The sequence below is a fragment of the Drosophila obscura genome, unplaced genomic scaffold, assembly GCF_018151105.1.
Source record: "Drosophila obscura isolate BZ-5 IFL unplaced genomic scaffold, ASM1815110v1 contig_186, whole genome shotgun sequence".
Classification (NCBI taxonomy): Eukaryota; Metazoa; Arthropoda; class Insecta; order Diptera; family Drosophilidae; genus Drosophila; species Drosophila obscura.
The window spans coordinates 9,827,519-9,842,893 of NW_024542774.1; the positions used below are offsets into that span (position 1 = coordinate 9,827,519).

General features: G+C 49.6%; 8 protein-coding genes and 1 non-coding gene across 12 annotated transcripts; 2 read left to right on the forward strand and 7 right to left on the reverse strand.

Moving 5' to 3' along the window:
- Positions 1-202: 202 nt before the first annotated feature.
- Positions 203-987, reverse strand: LOC111074287. The gene is made up of 4 exons (XM_022367016.2): positions 774-987; positions 616-698; positions 417-555; positions 203-343 (listed from the first exon to the last, which is right to left on the reverse strand). Exons 1-4 carry the CDS (start codon positions 883-885, stop codon positions 264-266), a joined length of 414 nt encoding a protein of 137 aa, XP_022222708.1. The 5' UTR covers positions 886-987; the 3' UTR covers positions 203-263.
- Positions 988-1,092: 105 nt separating this feature from the next.
- LOC111074286 lies at positions 1,093-1,970 on the reverse strand. The gene is made up of 4 exons (XM_022367015.2): positions 1,739-1,970; positions 1,564-1,652; positions 1,369-1,501; positions 1,093-1,302 (listed from the first exon to the last, which is right to left on the reverse strand). The coding sequence occupies exons 1-4, from the start codon at positions 1,860-1,862 to the stop codon at positions 1,232-1,234; spliced, it is 417 nt and encodes a 138-aa protein (XP_022222707.2). The 5' UTR covers positions 1,863-1,970; the 3' UTR covers positions 1,093-1,231.
- A 28-nt stretch (positions 1,971-1,998) lies between these two features.
- Positions 1,999-3,485, forward strand: LOC111074284 (extensin). Its single transcript, XM_022367014.2, has one exon. It carries the CDS (start codon positions 2,461-2,463, stop codon positions 3,346-3,348), a length of 888 nt encoding a protein of 295 aa, XP_022222706.2. The 5' UTR covers positions 1,999-2,460; the 3' UTR covers positions 3,349-3,485.
- LOC111074288 lies at positions 3,429-4,443 on the reverse strand. Of its 2 annotated transcripts, XR_002607799.2 has the most exons (5): positions 4,288-4,443; positions 4,145-4,230; positions 3,956-4,094; positions 3,577-3,897; positions 3,429-3,526 (listed from the first exon to the last, which is right to left on the reverse strand). XR_002607799.2 is itself a non-coding variant. In XM_022367017.2 (4 exons), the coding sequence occupies exons 1-4, from the start codon at positions 4,394-4,396 to the stop codon at positions 3,827-3,829; spliced, it is 405 nt and encodes a 134-aa protein (XP_022222709.1). In that variant the 5' UTR covers positions 4,397-4,443; the 3' UTR covers positions 3,546-3,826. The 2 variants fall into 2 exon arrangements, 1 of the variants encoding a protein (XP_022222709.1); XM_022367017.2 differs by lacking the exon at positions 3,429-3,526 and having other exon boundaries at positions 3,546-3,897.
- A 141-nt stretch (positions 4,444-4,584) lies between these two features.
- Positions 4,585-11,262, reverse strand: LOC111074281. 3 transcript variants are annotated; one of them, XM_041592911.1, is made up of 6 exons: positions 10,400-11,262; positions 7,319-8,303; positions 6,769-7,254; positions 6,103-6,708; positions 5,908-6,034; positions 4,585-5,830 (listed from the first exon to the last, which is right to left on the reverse strand). In XM_041592911.1, exons 1-6 carry the CDS (start codon positions 10,430-10,432, stop codon positions 5,440-5,442), a joined length of 2,628 nt encoding a protein of 875 aa, XP_041448845.1. In that variant the 5' UTR covers positions 10,433-11,262; the 3' UTR covers positions 4,585-5,439. The 3 variants fall into 3 exon arrangements, with proteins under 3 accessions (XP_041448845.1, XP_022222702.2, XP_041448844.1); XM_022367010.2 differs by having other exon boundaries at positions 6,103-6,705; positions 6,760-7,254; XM_041592910.1 differs by having other exon boundaries at positions 6,103-7,254.
- Positions 11,263-11,534: 272 nt separating this feature from the next.
- LOC111074258 lies at positions 11,535-12,122 on the reverse strand. The gene is made up of 2 exons (XM_022366984.2): positions 11,802-12,122; positions 11,535-11,735 (listed from the first exon to the last, which is right to left on the reverse strand). Exons 1-2 carry the CDS (start codon positions 12,039-12,041, stop codon positions 11,550-11,552), a joined length of 426 nt encoding a protein of 141 aa, XP_022222676.1. The 5' UTR covers positions 12,042-12,122; the 3' UTR covers positions 11,535-11,549.
- LOC111074256 (membrane-bound transcription factor site-2 protease) lies at positions 12,108-14,219 on the forward strand. Its single transcript, XM_022366981.2, has 3 exons — positions 12,108-12,464; positions 12,527-12,958; positions 13,030-14,219. Exons 1-3 carry the CDS (start codon positions 12,390-12,392, stop codon positions 14,041-14,043), a joined length of 1,521 nt encoding a protein of 506 aa, XP_022222673.2. The 5' UTR covers positions 12,108-12,389; the 3' UTR covers positions 14,044-14,219.
- LOC111074259 (LYR motif-containing protein 2) lies at positions 14,149-14,674 on the reverse strand. The gene is made up of 2 exons (XM_022366985.2): positions 14,513-14,674; positions 14,149-14,450 (listed from the first exon to the last, which is right to left on the reverse strand). The coding sequence occupies exons 1-2, from the start codon at positions 14,549-14,551 to the stop codon at positions 14,217-14,219; spliced, it is 273 nt and encodes a 90-aa protein (XP_022222677.1). The 5' UTR covers positions 14,552-14,674; the 3' UTR covers positions 14,149-14,216.
- A 199-nt stretch (positions 14,675-14,873) lies between these two features.
- Trnaw-cca lies at positions 14,874-14,945 on the reverse strand. The gene has a single exon. It is a non-coding gene; the product is annotated as a tRNA-Trp (tRNA).
- Positions 14,946-15,375: the final 430 nt, after the last annotated feature.

Genomic DNA, 15,375 nt, shown 5'->3' on the forward strand with positions numbered 1-15,375 from the left:
CGCGGGGAACTTTTAAAGGCAAGTGCGGGCTTGCAAGTGCGAATCGGATGCGGATGCAGCTGCACTGAGACACAGTCCCAACGAGTACGTTCCAAGGGCTTTAATCGTTTTATCGTGAGTCTGAAGGGTCAATAATATACATACAACTTGAAGGTACTCGATTGCCAAAGGAAACTCAGAAACATTAACTACAGTAAGAAACTTGGAAACACTGGGAATTTTAATTGCTACTCAGTTTTGATTTAAGTGCTAATATTTGTAGCTCAGACATCAGTCGTTAGGGTTTCGTTGTTAACGTTTCTGTAATGGGAGAAGACGATGAACCAAAAGTATATGCCAATAGCTGCAAAGAGAACAAAGAAAGGCGAGATCGGTGTGAGCCAGGAGCAGATGCTTGAGACTAAAGTCGAACCCACATGTATACCCCAGAACGGAAGGCACTATAAAGGCCGCCTCCTTTTGCCATTCGGAGATAATATAGATGACGTAGGCGATCAAGATGACATAGTTGGTGAGGCTGGTAATGAGGAAGAAGATCAGCAGAACGGATGATTTCTGTGGGCTGTGCAGGGAAGTGGTTTAAGGCTAATAATGTTATGACAGAGCTGAACATACGAGCAAAGCACCGCCGATCAGGAAGACACAGCCAATGCAGTGGCAAATAGCCACCGCCTGCTCGATCCTACTGACGTAGTCTCCTGCAATGAACAGAGGGATAGGTTACAATCGGGGTGGTGGGTGGGGGGGACTATTGACTCAGTCAATGAACTTACTATGTGCGCCTATGGTGGCCACGATTACATTTATCACAAAGTCCAGGCAGGCGATGAGTATGCATCCCTTGCGCAGTTCAATGCAGTAGCAGCAGAATTTGAATCGTAGCATTTGAGGATTATTATGGGTTGATTTATATTTTAGTGATGTAAATGTTATTTTTTCTGATTGAAAAGGCAAGGCTGGATATGATGTGTGCAGCACTAAGCAGGACGAAGCAGAGCAGACTTGGAATCAAAAGCCAAAGAACTGCACACGGCTACAATCACAGCTAGTTCTTGCAGGCACCGAAGAGCCAAACTAATTCCTTAGCAGACCGACAAACACATTCTATGCTGGCAGAAAAGGCTTCTATAATTATTTTCAATTTTGAATTGCGCTCAAATGGAACATTTTAGCAATGAGAGAATACATTAATAATTTGATATTGACTGGATAAGTCCTTGATTGATCTGGTCTATAAGAATAGCGTACCGCCCAGAGCCGCATAGAAGGAGTAGGCCACCAGCCAGCAGTACAAAGAGAGCCCTGTACAAGGAGAATGATTAATGATTAAATTAAAAGACGCAAAGAAAGCAGCTGGGGAACACTTACAGAACATTATGAAATAGGTTACCAATACAAAGTACCAGATGGCGAGTATTGCATCGGCCACAAACAGGGGGATCAGATATAGGACAATGGCTATGGTCATCAATATGTAGAGGATCATGTATTTGGTCTTTAGCTGCAGAACGAAATCGAAGGATGAATCTGATCCGTATAAGGCGTAGATGGGTCTTAACATACCTTAATGGAGCCGTAAACCAAGCCAGCGCAACTAATCAAATGTACTAGGATTAAGAAAATAGTCAGCTTGTGGCACAGATCGGGTGTTCCTGGGGTAGTGGCAATGTCACAGTCGTGATTACTTATCCTCTGACACATATGGTGTGTCCTGTGTGGGTATGTGACTGTCACTCACCCGTTCCTGCGGTTATCATTATGAAGAAGCCGCCCAACAGATCGGCAATGGCGTGAACGAGGCCACATACAATTGTGCCCATGCGCAGATCCACAACGCAGCAACATTTCTGTAGGTAAATCATTGTGGAAAAGCACAGAAAATTCCTCACTTTGATTTATGTAGTTTAGTTCGGAAGTTTTGCGAGTAAAAGTTACACAATCTGTGTGACGTGACGTGACAGTAATGAAAGGGCAAGGCAAGGCATGACGAAGGAAGTTTTACGAGTATTTGAAAAGAAACCATGATTAACAGAAGTTTTTGACGATATCATCTGAACTTTAATATCTAAAATTAGCTGCACTGGAGAAGTACTGGCTGGCGTGTACATATTTCAACGTAGACCTCCAGCAATGACGATTGCAATGACCGTCCCTGGCCTACCAGACGGATTTTCGGTTTCGTGTTATACAATAAATTACAAGTAAACAACGCAATCGGCAATTAATGCGTATACTTTTGGCAAATAGCATCGGAAAGAGGCCGGAAAGTCCAAGAGAGTCTGTTCGGAGAGTCGAGTCGAGTCGAGTCACCAAACAAAGCGACAAAAGGCAGAACGTGCGCCAGGCTGGCCTGTACTCTCCCTGGAGTGCTTACTCCTCCGCTCTGTTGTGTTTGTGTTTGCCTTTGCAATTTCGTTTTCAGTATCCGAATTCGAAATATACTCGACTCGTACGAAATATATGAAATATATGTATGTACGAAATGGGCACAATGTGCTCCGATGGCTTCGATGCCCTGTCCCGCTCTATCGTCTGCTGCTCATTTGTATGCATCGCGCGCCGCTGCAAGTGCGGATTCAGTTCGGACGCGTAACTGCGATTGGGAAGCCATCGGAAATATTATGCAAAGAGACTCAAGGGGGTTATGAAAACGGTGTCCGCCATCTGGGGGAAGCGCCACTCATATATAATGCCCGATTGACCTGCCACAATAGAGTCATTCGTGAACAAACCATCGACGAGATCAGCATGAACACCCAGATTGTCCTACTCTGCCTGGCCGCCAGCCTGGCCCTGGCACTTGCCCGTCCGGAACCGCCCAGGCCCCGCTACGGAGCTCCTCCCCCGCCGCCGTCAGCACCGCAACAGGAATACGGTCCACCGCCGCCAGCCCAACCATTGCCCGTGTACGGTCCACCAGCTGCCTTCTACGGGCCACCCGCTGCCCCCGCAGCCGAGGCCATTGTCACCAAGAACGTGTACGTGCATGTGCCGCCAGAGGAGCCGGAGTTCTATCCAGCTGCCGCCCCCATCCAGACGGCGGTGCCCAAGAAGCACTACAAGATCATCTTCATCAAGGCCCCCAATCCACCCACGCCAGTGCGTCAAGTGCTGCCCCCACCCGTCCAGGACGAGCACAAGACCCTCGTGTATGTGCTGGTAAAGAAGCCCGAGGAGCAGCTGCCCGTCATCCTGCCCTCGCCGGCCCCCACCGAACCCAGCAAGCCCGAGGTGTACTTCATCAAGTACAAGCAGCAGCCCAAGCCCGCGCCCCAATACGGTCCACCCGCTGCGCCCGCCGAGGAGTACGGCGCCCCACCCGCACCGCGCGGCCTGGAGCAGTTCTAGTCATACGTACATAAGTCGCAAACTCCAGTCCAAAAATGTAAATACCCATATACACATAATTTATGATTGCAAACGAATGTTGCCATTAAATACGGTTGGTTGTAAACGTTAAAGAGCAGAAAAAAAAGGAGTTGGGATAGGTCTGGGTCTGGGTCTGGGTCTGGTCTGGATTAATATTCTGGGTAGGATATGATCAGATAAAATATATTTCGAATGCTGTCACCATACCATAATTGTTATTTTTAGCGAAATTAATTCATTGCAAGCCATATACGTAAATATGAGTGGGAGTGGAGTGGAGGGGGCCATCAATTATTCCATTAAGAGAACGATAAACAAAATGCGAGTGGATTCAATCAGAGAAAGCCTCAGGCAACAGAAATCTGTGACAGACGCACTAAGGCCTTGAAAACTTGAATATATTTAACGCATTCAGAGCGCTATCTTTGATTCAACAGAGTTGAAAACGAATTGGGTTCTATGTCTTTGATGCCTGTGTCAATCGATCATAGAAAGAGTAGACCACCAGCCAGAAGTACAAGCCTAAAACTGAAATGAAAATAAGCTAGGAAATCAGAAATCCCATTGAAATCTCGTTGCATCTTACTGGCTTGGAACATGTCGAAATATAAATACTCATAGACGATGCCTTCGGTGTATAGATAAATGTAGAAGCTCTCGCCGATCAGGGCGCACCAACGTATAATGGCTATCAAGAGATAGGGTAGTAGAAACGAACGCCAGCACTGAAAGCAAGAGTTTGTGATTTATATCCTATCCTATTTAAATTACCCACCATCACGGCACCGAGCAGGAGCACGATGCAGCTTAGCACATAGACGCCACTCAGAATGAGCGAGGCATAGCCCTGTAGGGTATCGTCTGAGGAGTGAGTGGCAGCCGTAGAATAAAGCCTCCCAGTCCGCCCGATCTACTTACAGTCCACAAAAAAGCGATCTATTCCCCGTATGAGCACTTCAATGAGGGCTATCAAGATGCAGCCGCACTTGAGGTCCAAGCAACAGCAACATTCATCCACATAGATCATTTTCGTTGGTATTTAGAGATAATTGCCCTGGCCTACTACAGCCGGGGAATTGCCTATGTGTTTGTTCACGTAATTTTAATCACGTTTCTTGTACTTACAACACTTGTGTGTTTGCATAACAAATGACGACCAATGGGGGTCATGGTCGGGTCAGGGAATCGGTGAGGTACTGAAAGGCTTTTCCATTTTGATTTTGTGTTTATTTGTTAGTTTCCGTTTATGGGTAAATGTCTCACAACAACTATATTACATACAACTAGATTAATGCAACGCGATGTGGTGATGACAGGATAGACATTGACCCTTGCCCTACTCGTACATATTACCTGTTCATACATATATAGCCCTCCGCTGTCTATGAAGCGAACGGGGAAACAATTCTGATATGGGTTATATGCGTACCTAGTCCCTATAGTCTGCCTGTCTATTCGTTTTTATTTTCGGGGCATGGAAATACGTGGGTTAGTCCATGGAGATATTTTATATATTATATATATATATTTATATACGGGTAGTTATTTTTCATGTCTTTTTTTAACTCAGTTCTTTTTGCGCAACGTTTTGGTGCTCAGTAGGTTGTTTGAATCTTTGTTTTGTTTTGTTTCGTTTGAATCTCTTCGTCAAGTCTCGTCTCGCCTCGACTCGCCTCATCTGCAGCAAGATATACATAAGTATTGTACATACAAACGATCTGGTTTGTGCTCAACTGAAATATAACAAGCAACGGGGGGATGCATAGATCCTTTTATAGATAAATATATATGCGAGAGATGCGAGAGGTGCGAGAGGGAGTGGGATGTGTTGGCTCGAGGATAGAGTAAAGATAGTGGGCTGTGGGGCTAATACAATCAGTAATTGGTAGTGGATAGTGGCTAGAATCGGTGAGGCATTCGCAACTTTGAAACTCAGGAACTCAACTAGTTTTGGTTATCTCTCTGTCTGTTCGTTTTGGCTACTAAAACACGATTAGCTTATGGGGCGACAGCCATTAGTAACTAATTAGTAACCCGTAACACAATTCGTAACACACACTCGCCCGTCCCTTAGGCATCCTCGCAGTCATCCTCGCAGTCCTCCTCGCCCTGCACGAACAGACGATGGTTGCGCGCCTCCAGAATGGACCACACGATGAGCGGTGTGCAGCCGAGCACCATGCAGGAGCCCATGCAGTAGAAGCAGATCTCATAGTCACCCGACAGATCACGCAGTAGACCAGCCAGCGGCGGCACCGAAATGGCTCCAATGCTCTGGAACATGCGCACCAGCCCATAGCTGGAGCTGATCCTATCCGTGCCAAAGACGTCCGCAAGGAGGACGGGCATCAGCACATACCAGCTGCCCAGGCAGAGGCCGTACACGGCGGCGGATAGACCCACCAGGATCAGGGTCTTGGCAAAGGGAATGGTGAGAACCGCCAGGCCGGCGCCCAAAATGCTGAAAGCCGAGAGTTTATGTGTACAGTTCAGTTCAGTTCAGTTCAGTTCAGACTTTGGTGAGAGATCAGCACCTACCAGAGGGTGTAGGTCCTTTTGCGATCGAAGAGATGCAGATCCGACAGCCAGCCGAGGCCCAGGCGCCCACAAAGATCCAGGACTGCGCTGATCGCCACCAAATAGCCCGCCTCGCTCTTGTTGTAGCCTATGGAAGAGGAGAATCAACAATGCTGTTTGGACACGGGCAGACTGGGGGCTGGGGGGAGACGTCACCTATGGAGATGACATGGGCGGGCAGATAGTACAGCATGTAGGGACAGCCAACGGACATGAGGGTGACGGAGAGGGTCATCAGAATGAATCGCGGCTCCTGCAGCAGGCTGATGTCCAGATACATCTCGATGCGCTCGCAGCAGGTACGCGGCAGCTGCTCCTCATCATCTTCATCGTCGTCGTCGTCGTCCTCCGGCCCACCATCGCCATTTAGGGACTCCATCAGCTGGGAGTCAAGGATGCCGCTGTCCGACAGCTGCTGCTGCTGCTTCAGCTCGCTGAGGTTGCTCACCGGCGTGGGGATCTCCATGCTCTTGCTGAGCCCGCGACTGACCACGCTCGGCGGCGACAGTGGCCTCTCCAGGTGGGCCTGGATCTTCGAGATGACCTCGTCGTTGGCGAAGACATTGCGACGCCGGCGACTGCCGCGATTCGAGTCCGTGCCCGAGTGCTTGCGGTATACCCAGGTGGAGTCGGTGCTCAGATCCTCGACGGAGTGCAGCAGCCCGGAGCTGCGCACCTTCTTCATGGGCTTGATGAAGGTGGTCTCGCCAATGATGTCCTTCACCTCGTCGTCGCTCTCCTGCGCCGACTTGTCGTGTGCTGGCGAATGCAACAGTAGTGAGGGCCGCTGCCCAGAGCTCCCATTGCACTCACCTGCTGCTGCTGCTGCTGCCGCTGCTGCTGCTGGCTGCTTGCTGGTGTAGTAGTTCAGGTGGTTCTTCGACTCCTCGAGGAACAAATGCTCGATGAACTTGTCGCTCAGCTCATTGTCGCCCACCACCTCGCAGGTGTCCAGGTAGGTGGATGTGGTCAGGATGCCCGTCGTGCTCGGATTGATGTCCTCGCTCAGCGGCTTCTCAGTGGCCTCCGGCGCCTGGCCCTGGCCCTGGCCCTGGCCCGGGTCCACATACGCGCTGATCGGACGATAGAGCATCGCCGAGACACAGACGTGCAGCATGCAGCCGCCCAGAATGAGGAGGGTGGCATGGAAGCCGCATTTCTCCACCAGATGCTTGATGAGCACCGGCAGGATGAAGCTGCCGGCCGCCGTGCCCGACACACAGATGCCATTGGCCAGGGCGCGGTGCGTGTCAAAGTACTGGGACACGATGACGATGCCCGGCGTGGTGGAGAGGCCTCCGCCAATGCCTGCAGTGAGGGAAGAGATTAGGAAAGCGCAAGGATTGACACCCCCCTAGTTCTCAACACTCACCCGTTAGAATGCCGAAGGTGAAGAGCAGGTGCACCAGGCTGGTGGCAAAGTAGCTGAGCATCATGCCCGTGGCACAGAAGATGCCGCCCACGAAGACCACGGCCCGGCACGAGAATCGCTGGCACAGGGCGCTCGAGAGGGGTGCAAGGACCAGGCACAGGGCCGAGAGAATGGCCGGTATCCAGGATGCCACCGTGGCCGTTGAGCTGGGAAACGTCTCCATTATCTCCACGTAGAGCACTCCGTAGGACTTGACCAGCCCGGCCACCCAGAACTGCACGGAGAAGGCCCCGAAAACGATGAACCAGCCATAGCCGCCGTCGGGAGGCTCCACGTTGCCCCCACCGCTTTCCGTTGTCGTCGTGGAGGAGTCGCGATCCTTGGCCGGCGGCTTGCTGCGTCGCTGCACGATCCTGTCCCGCTCCTTGGCCCTGCGGATGCATTTGCTCTTCGCCGTCTGCGATCCGTTGCCGTTGCCGGTTCCGTTTCCGTACTGCTGCTGCGTCTTGCGACTGCTGCGCAGCTCGTGCGATTTGGCTATCAACGGCCGCGCCGTGATGCTGGAGACAGTCAACAGGTTCTCGTTGTCGTCCTCCTCCAGCTCGGAGATCTGGTGCTCCAGCAGGCTGGCGTGCAGGGTGCGCGGGCAGCAGGGGGCGTCCAGGGTGAGTGTGGCGGGTCGCCGGACCGGTGACGGGGACATCGAGGGCAGGCACTGGGACTCCGACTCCATCTGCTTGACATGCAGCTCGGCAAGCGGCACCACAACGGCCGGCACTGTGGGCAGCGGTGCGGGTGGCGCTGAGACGATCGAGAAGAGGGATCCGCACTCGATGCCAACGCTGCCGCCGTCTCCCACACCTCCACCCAGTCCCACGCCGGAGCTAGCCGCTGTCTTCGTGTTGAGAATGAACCCTCCCGACTCGTACTGGACTCCACCAGCTGGGTCCGGTTCACTCGCGCAGTAAATCGATCCCCTGGAACCCTATTCGAAAGAGAACAGAAAGCGGGAGTTACTTTAGAGGTACTACAAACTACAAACGGTAATCCCTACCAGAAATGTAGCCCCAAACTATCACCATTATGGAATGATTATTCGTGCTATTAATGCTCCCATCTCCAATTAAAGATTACACATCCACAGATCTCCTACGGAACGAGGGACTTACTTGGATTGTCAGCCCTTCTTCAAGGCTACAAAAGGAGTTCGTTAAATGGCCATAAATTCAAAAGTTGTTGACAAATTGACTGGAGGCGGAAAAAGGAAGCCCCATTTAGTTTAATTTGCGTGGCTAAAAGAAAATGCCACGAAAACACGCAAACTCCGGACGAGCTGCTAGACCACAAGCCAGACGACATCGCTGCAGCGCCCTAATATATGCAATGGGTTTTCGCTTTGCTTTTCATTGCTTTGCTTTAATTGAGTTAACTTTCCACCCTTCGCAGCGCACTCTTCCCTGGGGTGGTGGATTCACTGCTCCTGCATTTGATATTGTGATTATCCGCGGACTGGGCAGATTTACCTGCTTATTTTTCGTGTACTTTTTGTTGCTTGTTAAATCGATGCAATAAGTTGCCCGAGTTGGTTGCAACTGTGCATGCTGTGTTGGCATGACGTTTGGGTATTTTCCATTCGTCAGCCGTGGTGGGTGCTGCTCCCCGGGTCTCCTGCCAACAAGCTGCCAGTTTGTCGACTCCTCAGGGTCAAGTGCAAGGCGAGGGTGGCGGAAATCGAAGCCATCGATGGCACCACGCGACGTACCACCGTGATAAGATCTAACCATATCTAACCTTCAAGACATAGAACTTGATAGATAGCTTCCCTAAACGTTCATTGTACATACGAATTAATTGTGTATACCTACTGCTTACGCATCATTGTCTCGAGATATAAATAAATTGACATGGAGAGCCAGGCAAACACGTATCAAGTATCCGACAGGTAAGCCGATACAAACTGCTTTGAAGGAGCTGCGTGGGCTGTGGCAGGTGAAGCTCTATTTGGTCTCCTGTCATGGCTTCGCAACGTGTCGCCGCTAATGAACTACATGACACAGCGATGCCATCGATGGCGGAAAATAGCCATGTCGAATGGTTGCGTAAATAATGGGCATGCAACATTCAGCGTTGCATGCAACAACGACAGCTAACCGCACTAAGGGCAAGGAGTCAGTATGACTCACACACAGCATCGCAGCGACACAGGAAACAGCCGCCCACCACCCGACCACCCCCAGGCCCAGTGACCTTGTCGAATGTCAGATCCAAGGGGCTTCCATTGTGCTCCATTCTGTCAGCTGTAATCCGGCCTAAATTGTCAGGAACCAGTGTGGAATTGTGCAAGTGGAGACGGAGGCGGGGGCGGGTGCGGGTTCGGGGGCGTTGCTTACACCCATTCGTTTTTCAATTTTGCAACATTTCAAGGCCTTCGTGGCCCAGCAGCTTAGTGAAATGTGAAAACTTTTTCTATGCAAGCGATACAGCATACAGCATAGTAGCTTGTGTGTGTGTGTGTGTGTGTGTGCGTGGCACGATAAGCGGTCAAGGCAGTGGGTGGCTTACGCACACACAACTTGTTGAGTGGGTGAAATGCAGTTCCAAACGTCACACAACATCCATTTAATTGCGAACAAGAGTGGGCACAAGAGTTACCTGCAAGGTGTCCGTCCACTCCAATGTTCATCCAATTTATAAAGCTATTCGTTGGCTCCAAGTGAAACTATCTAAATATCGCGCTGAAGGCTTGGCCGGACTCTTTTTGCTGGCATTGAGGTTGTGTGTGTGTGTGTGTGTGTGCTGATTGAGATGGATCACTTGTGGACCTGGACCTTGCTGACCTGCTGATGGTGATAATGATGACGGCCAGCATGTGGCCATATGTAATGTTGACCCATTCTCTGCTCTGGTTGGGGGTTACAATGTTTACCTACGGCCACTGGCCACGGCGCATGCTCACCAAAGCAGTTCAGCCGCCGCCGCCCCCCCATCCCCGTCCAGTGACACTGCCACTGCCACTGCCAGGCTACCTCAATAGCTTTGAGCTTGGCCCACACTCCATGGATGGGGCGCTCTTCCACTCACCTGCAAATTCCAGTCACGCTGTAGGGATGACATTGGCGTCCTTTACTGAACCTGAATCGCCTCTGATGTTTCTCTTGTTGCTCGCGTTGTTGTTGGTGTTGCTTGGGGCGTTGTTGTTGTACACCCAAATGCATTGGGTTGTCTCTGCTGTGGTACCCACCGAGTGCACAAATACCGAGCGGCGAGCGGGCCTTCCCCGGTTGGCCCAGTTTCGTCTGAATGTCGTCCCGTCTGCACCGACAGCAGCAGCCGTTCAGCCTCCGCCGTTCGTGCGGTTGTCGTCGTGGTCCTCGTCTCGTTTGGCACAGAATCGTTTGTGGATTCGTCTTTGTGGGGATCCCCTGGTGATGATGCTGGGAAGCCTGCCTGTCTGTCACTGATGCTGAGAGATGGGATGCTGAGGGTTTTCCAGGTAACTTCTATGGCGTCATCTTTCAATTGTTGCTTGTTGCTTGGTGTTTGCACTTTTTTTGTGGTCGCAGCAGCTGTTTCCGGCTCTCTGTCTCTCTCTCTCTCTCTCTGTCTCCTTCCGTTTCCGCTCACCACCACAAGCGCACACTCTTTGAGTGTGAGGTGTGTGTGTGTGTGTGTTTGACAAAATGCAGTTTTTGGAACAAATCGATACGTGCGAAATTTCACATGGATTTCAGTTTGGAACTTTTAACTTTTCCGTTTTGGGCAATTACAAAATTCGACTGGCAGAACACAAGCACTGAGAGCGTTGACTTTCGTTGGTATTTTGTATCGTTCGCTGATCAAATTAGTTTTCGCGACAGCCAGGCGTCCTTTGCAACTTATAACTCGGAGACGTCTGTTCGTTGCTGTTGCTTTTGCTCCCTCGAAAGTTCTGCTGCTCTTTGAAACTTGCGACGTCCTTTGTGCACATCCACAGCCTGATTTTGTGGTGAGTTGCGGTGACTGAGGTGGAGTTGAGATTCAGACAAAAGAGAGAGAGAGAGATAGATAGAAAGAAGAAAGAGGGAAAGAGAACACGAGAGAGTGAATGCATTTGATTTGTTTTGTTTTGCTAGCCATATTTCGCCGCTTGTTGCCACCTCCTGCCGGAGCTGAGCAGCTGATGAGCGTACTACAGTCATCACTCGCTAAACATTTTCATATATACAATAATACAATAAAAGTATGAATGCATTTAATTGGAGAGACGACTCAGCGTTCTGTACTGATAAATTACAACTCCAAGTAAAACAAAATTGATGACCATTGACAGAAGGAGGGCCGCCGTTAGAGATGTGAATATCCAGTCAAAAACCATGGTATAGGAGGCCAGGCCCATCAGGATGAATATCACCCATGGCACAAACAGGTACCGACGATTCTGCGAAAATAAAATGACAAGTTTCTAATCATTGACGGCTTGTGTGAATCATTGACGGGATCTAACATTCAGGGCAGCAAAAATGAGCAGCAGCGATGTCACGGAATATGCAATTGAGCTACATGTCCAGAATACCTTGACGCTCTCTTTGTGGCTGCCTTTGGCGGTGAGGAACAAGCATGCCGCCAAAACACCCACCGCTGTCGATAAGCTTCCAATGTACACCGTCATTAGTCTGAGAGTAAACCATTTTTTTCTCCAACTCGAAGTCTCAGGTCGATTATCCACATCTGACAGCCTTGGCATCTTATTTTTGTTTGAGATATTTACTGAGGTGTGTTCTAGTTTTTTTTGTTTGGGAATACAGCGCCAATAAATGTTTCAGTTTAGTTTCATTTCCGGAATGTGGTTTTGAATTTGCGCGTCAACAGTGCGCGGCAACAAAAGAAGATTGATTAGTAATTGTATCGATACATCGATACGTTCGGGCCATCTCCAGCTAGAACATATGTAAATAAATAAGGGGCTAAGTATTTGTTAAAATTGCACCTGCAGCTCTGTAAAGCCAGCATCTATTCGGATCGCAAGCCTCCGGCTGCCAGGAGCCCACTTCAATGATCTTCTAGGAACCGGCCCACACAAAACGATATCAAAATGGATCCTGTGACATTCTTCGTAGTAGTGACGTCCCTTTACGGCGTCCTATACTTTTTCGATCGCTTTTTCAAAGTAAGTCGCCATCTCAAGTCCGAGGTGAAATTCTGTACCGGAATGTGGTCTATCTTTGACAGAGCTGCATGCACTATCCATACGATGCTTTTCTGAAGAACACCGGACTGACTGTAAACTTTATGAGCCTGCACTGGCACACGAACGCCTTCAATCGGATGCTGCTGCGCTGGGGATCCGCCGGAAACAGTTGCACCCGCAACTTTCTGGTCACCAGCTTCAATGTGGGCGTGCTGTTGACCTTCTCGCTGCTCCCGATCGGCATCATACTGCTCATCATTACGATATTCAGTGGCGGCGAGGCGGACACCGCAACGCCATATGCCTCGTCAATGCCAGTGCAGCTGGAGATTCTGCTGCCCGGCGTCAACCTGCCGCTGGAGGAGATTGGCTACTATATTACGACTCTTGTGCTTTGTCTGGTGGTCCACGAAATGGGTCACGCCATGGCGGCCGTGCTGGAGGATGTTCCCGTGACTGGCTTCGGAATTAAGGTGAGTAGTCGGTACAGGTGTCATTCGTGGACACTCAAAAAGAACTCTCGAACATTCCAAACTGTTTCCAGTTCTTCTTCTGTCTGCCGCTGGCCTACACAGAGCTCTCCCACGACCACCTGAACAGTCTGCGCTGGTTCAAGAAGCTGCGAGTATTGTGCGCGGGCATCTGGCACAACTTTCTGTTTGCCGGAGTCTGCTACCTGCTCATCTCAACGGTGGGCATCACCATGTCCCCCTTCTTTGTGTACAACGAACATGTGATCGTCACGGAGCTGACTCGAAAGTCGCCGCTGCGAGGGGATCGCGGACTGAAAGTGGACAATCTCATCACCCAGGTCAATGGCTGTCCAATTACTAGCGAGGAAAGCTGGCACTCCTGCCTGTACAGCTCCATGAAGAAGAGGGCTGGCTATTGCGTGAGCGCGGACTTTATTCAGCTCAACGACGAAAGCAGCGCCATTTCACACCACAGCGTCGATGGACAACTGCAATGCTGCGACGAGCTGAATCCCAATGTCAGCTGCTTCGAAGTGGTGGAGGATGTAAACGGCGATGTACCGGTGGAGCTGCCCCAGCATGTTTGCCTCAATGTGCGTCGCACCCTGGAGGAAGTCACCGAGCACTGCACATCGGGCCTGTGCTCGGAGGGATTCTGCCTGCGGCCGTTGATGCGCAACATAACTGCCATAATGACGTTCAAGCGTCAGAATTTAAATGGCGAAAAGCTGCCGCCGGTCATTTATGTGGGCCATCCGTGGGATGTGTCTCGCACGGTGGAGATTTCAGCCTTCGTGCCGCGCTATAGGTTCCTGAGTGCCGCCTGGCCGGACGCCTGGTTCCTGCTGCTCAAGTACAACGTTGTCTTCAGCATTGGCCTGGCCCTGGTCAACGCCATTCCGTGCTTTGGCTTCGATGGAGCACACATCACAAGCACCGTGATACACAGCTTTCTGGTGGGAAAAGTGGACCAGCATGCCAAGCGGGATCTCATCTCGGTGATAATCACTAGCGTGGGCTCCCTGCTCTTTGGCCTAGCCCTGCTTAAAGTCGCCTGGCTCAGCTTTCTCAGACCTCTCATATAGAAACTGGAAACTGGAGTTCAACTCCGTTTCAAGACGCTAGACTGCTATTTCACTTTCATACACAGCGATGTAGCACCTCAAAGATGATAGCTTTTGTCATAGTCGTTAGTTTTACCTCGTATTTATTTTCGTATTGTTGTCGAGCTCAAAAATAAAGTCAACAGGCATTTTCCTCACTTTTGCTCGCCCACTCCGCTCAGCTGTAGGCTGGTCTTCAGCTCAGTCAGACTCCGCCGGCCGTGCTGCATCAGCATCTTGATGGCCACCTCGTCGCTCTGGGAGCGGTTCGTTTGGAAGTCGTGCCGCGCCCAGGCCCGCAGCTCCGCCTGGCTGTGTTTGTCCGGCACTTGGCGAATGGTGCGGAAGATGTCCCGGTATAGTTTCAGCACTTCCTGGCGCAGCATAAACTGTGGTGGAGCAACACATGTGGCAGTGACTACTTACACTTGCAGAAGATTTAACCGCTTACCTGCTTCAAATTGAGGGCTACTTTCGGCACCTTTGTCATGTTAGCATTTAGTTAGTTTCCTGTGAGGTTCCTTTGGCTTGTAATTCAGATTATTTCGCCCTTTTTCTTATAGTTTTCTTTGCATTTTTCAATCCATTGCAAATCAAAACATTAACAGCTGGCTTCCCAGCTGTTCACTTGGTTAGAGATGGTAGCGGTAATCGACAATCGATTTTAATTGTTTCAAAATAATATTTCAAACTGAAAAATTTAATTGATACTACTAAAAATAAGTATAAATTAATTGTGTAAATGAATTACGAATTTTCAAACAAACAACAAAATTCGTTACGGAAAACGAAAAAAAAGATTTTCCTCGAATTGACCCCGACGTGATTTGAACACGCAACCTTCTGATCTGGAGTCAGACGCGCTACCGTTGCGCCACGGAGTCACATGAAATGATCCTGTCTCAAAAGTCGACTTAAGTCAACAATTTTCCTAAATCTATTTATAGAAAAATACATTCAATAGGGAAATTTAAGATTAATAGATAATAAAAATTAGCTTCCTCTATGTCTCTGTAGATAGGCATTGAAAATACTATTTGAAATTAAATACTTTTGGGGCAGGAGGCTAAGTGCAATACAACTGTTCTACTAGGTAGCCAAAATTCAGCAACAATTAATGTATAAAGTGCAATTTTCATCGACTGTCGCTAATGAGTCAGTTACAAGTATTTCAAACTTATGTTTAGTTCGGCCACTTGCCTGCGGGTGCCGCGGCGGCAAGCACAATCTAACAATAAATCTATCTGGCTCTCGTTCAAATTAATTTAAATTCATTGCATTAAATGCTACATTTATCTATATGATTGCATTGTT

Coding starts and splice junctions, on each gene's coding strand:
- LOC111074287 (XM_022367016.2), bottom strand. CDS start 885: ATGCTACGATTCAAATTCTGCTGCTACTGCATTGAACTGCGCAAGGGA. Junction 699..773: donor GGCCACCATAGGCGCACATA/GTAAGTTCATTG, acceptor TGTTCATTGCAG/GAGACTACGTCAGTAGGATC. Junction 344..416: donor TTCCGTTCTGGGGTATACAT/GTGGGTTCGACT, acceptor TTCTCTTTGCAG/CTATTGGCATATACTTTTGG.
- LOC111074286 (XM_022367015.2), bottom strand. CDS start 1,862: ATGATTTACCTACAGAAATGTTGCTGCGTTGTGGATCTGCGCATGGGC. Junction 1,502..1,563: donor TGGTTTACGGCTCCATTAAG/GTATGTTAAGAC, acceptor TTCGTTCTGCAG/CTAAAGACCAAATACATGAT. Junction 1,303..1,368: donor AACCTATTTCATAATGTTCT/GTAAGTGTTCCC, acceptor CTCCTTGTACAG/GGCTCTCTTTGTACTGCTGG.
- LOC111074284 (XM_022367014.2), top strand. CDS start 2,461: ATGAAATATATGTATGTACGAAATGGGCACAATGTGCTCCGATGGCTT.
- LOC111074288 (XM_022367017.2), bottom strand. CDS start 4,396: ATGATCTATGTGGATGAATGTTGCTGTTGCTTGGACCTCAAGTGCGGC. Junction 4,095..4,144: donor TCCTGCTCGGTGCCGTGATG/GTGGGTAATTTA, acceptor TCTTGCTTTCAG/TGCTGGCGTTCGTTTCTACT. Junction 3,898..3,955: donor TTTCGACATGTTCCAAGCCA/GTAAGATGCAAC, acceptor TTTTCATTTCAG/TTTTAGGCTTGTACTTCTGG.
- LOC111074281 (XM_041592910.1), bottom strand. CDS start 10,432: ATGTCATCCCTACAGCGTGACTGGAATTTGCAG. Junction 7,255..7,318: donor CACCTTCGGCATTCTAACGG/GTGAGTGTTGAG, acceptor CCCTCACTGCAG/GCATTGGCGGAGGCCTCTCC. Junction 5,831..5,907: donor AAAAGGACCTACACCCTCTG/GTAGGTGCTGAT, acceptor CTCGGCTTTCAG/CATTTTGGGCGCCGGCCTGG.
- LOC111074258 (XM_022366984.2), bottom strand. CDS start 12,041: ATGCCAAGGCTGTCAGATGTGGATAATCGACCTGAGACTTCGAGTTGG. Junction 11,736..11,801: donor TCATTTTTGCTGCCCTGAAT/GTTAGATCCCGT, acceptor TTATTTTCGCAG/AATCGTCGGTACCTGTTTGT.
- LOC111074256 (XM_022366981.2), top strand. CDS start 12,390: ATGGATCCTGTGACATTCTTCGTAGTAGTGACGTCCCTTTACGGCGTC. Junction 12,465..12,526: donor TTTTCGATCGCTTTTTCAAA/GTAAGTCGCCAT, acceptor TATCTTTGACAG/AGCTGCATGCACTATCCATA. Junction 12,959..13,029: donor TGACTGGCTTCGGAATTAAG/GTGAGTAGTCGG, acceptor AACTGTTTCCAG/TTCTTCTTCTGTCTGCCGCT.
- LOC111074259 (XM_022366985.2), bottom strand. CDS start 14,551: ATGACAAAGGTGCCGAAAGTAGCCCTCAATTTGAAGCAG. Junction 14,451..14,512: donor TAGCCCTCAATTTGAAGCAG/GTAAGCGGTTAA, acceptor GCTCCACCACAG/TTTATGCTGCGCCAGGAAGT.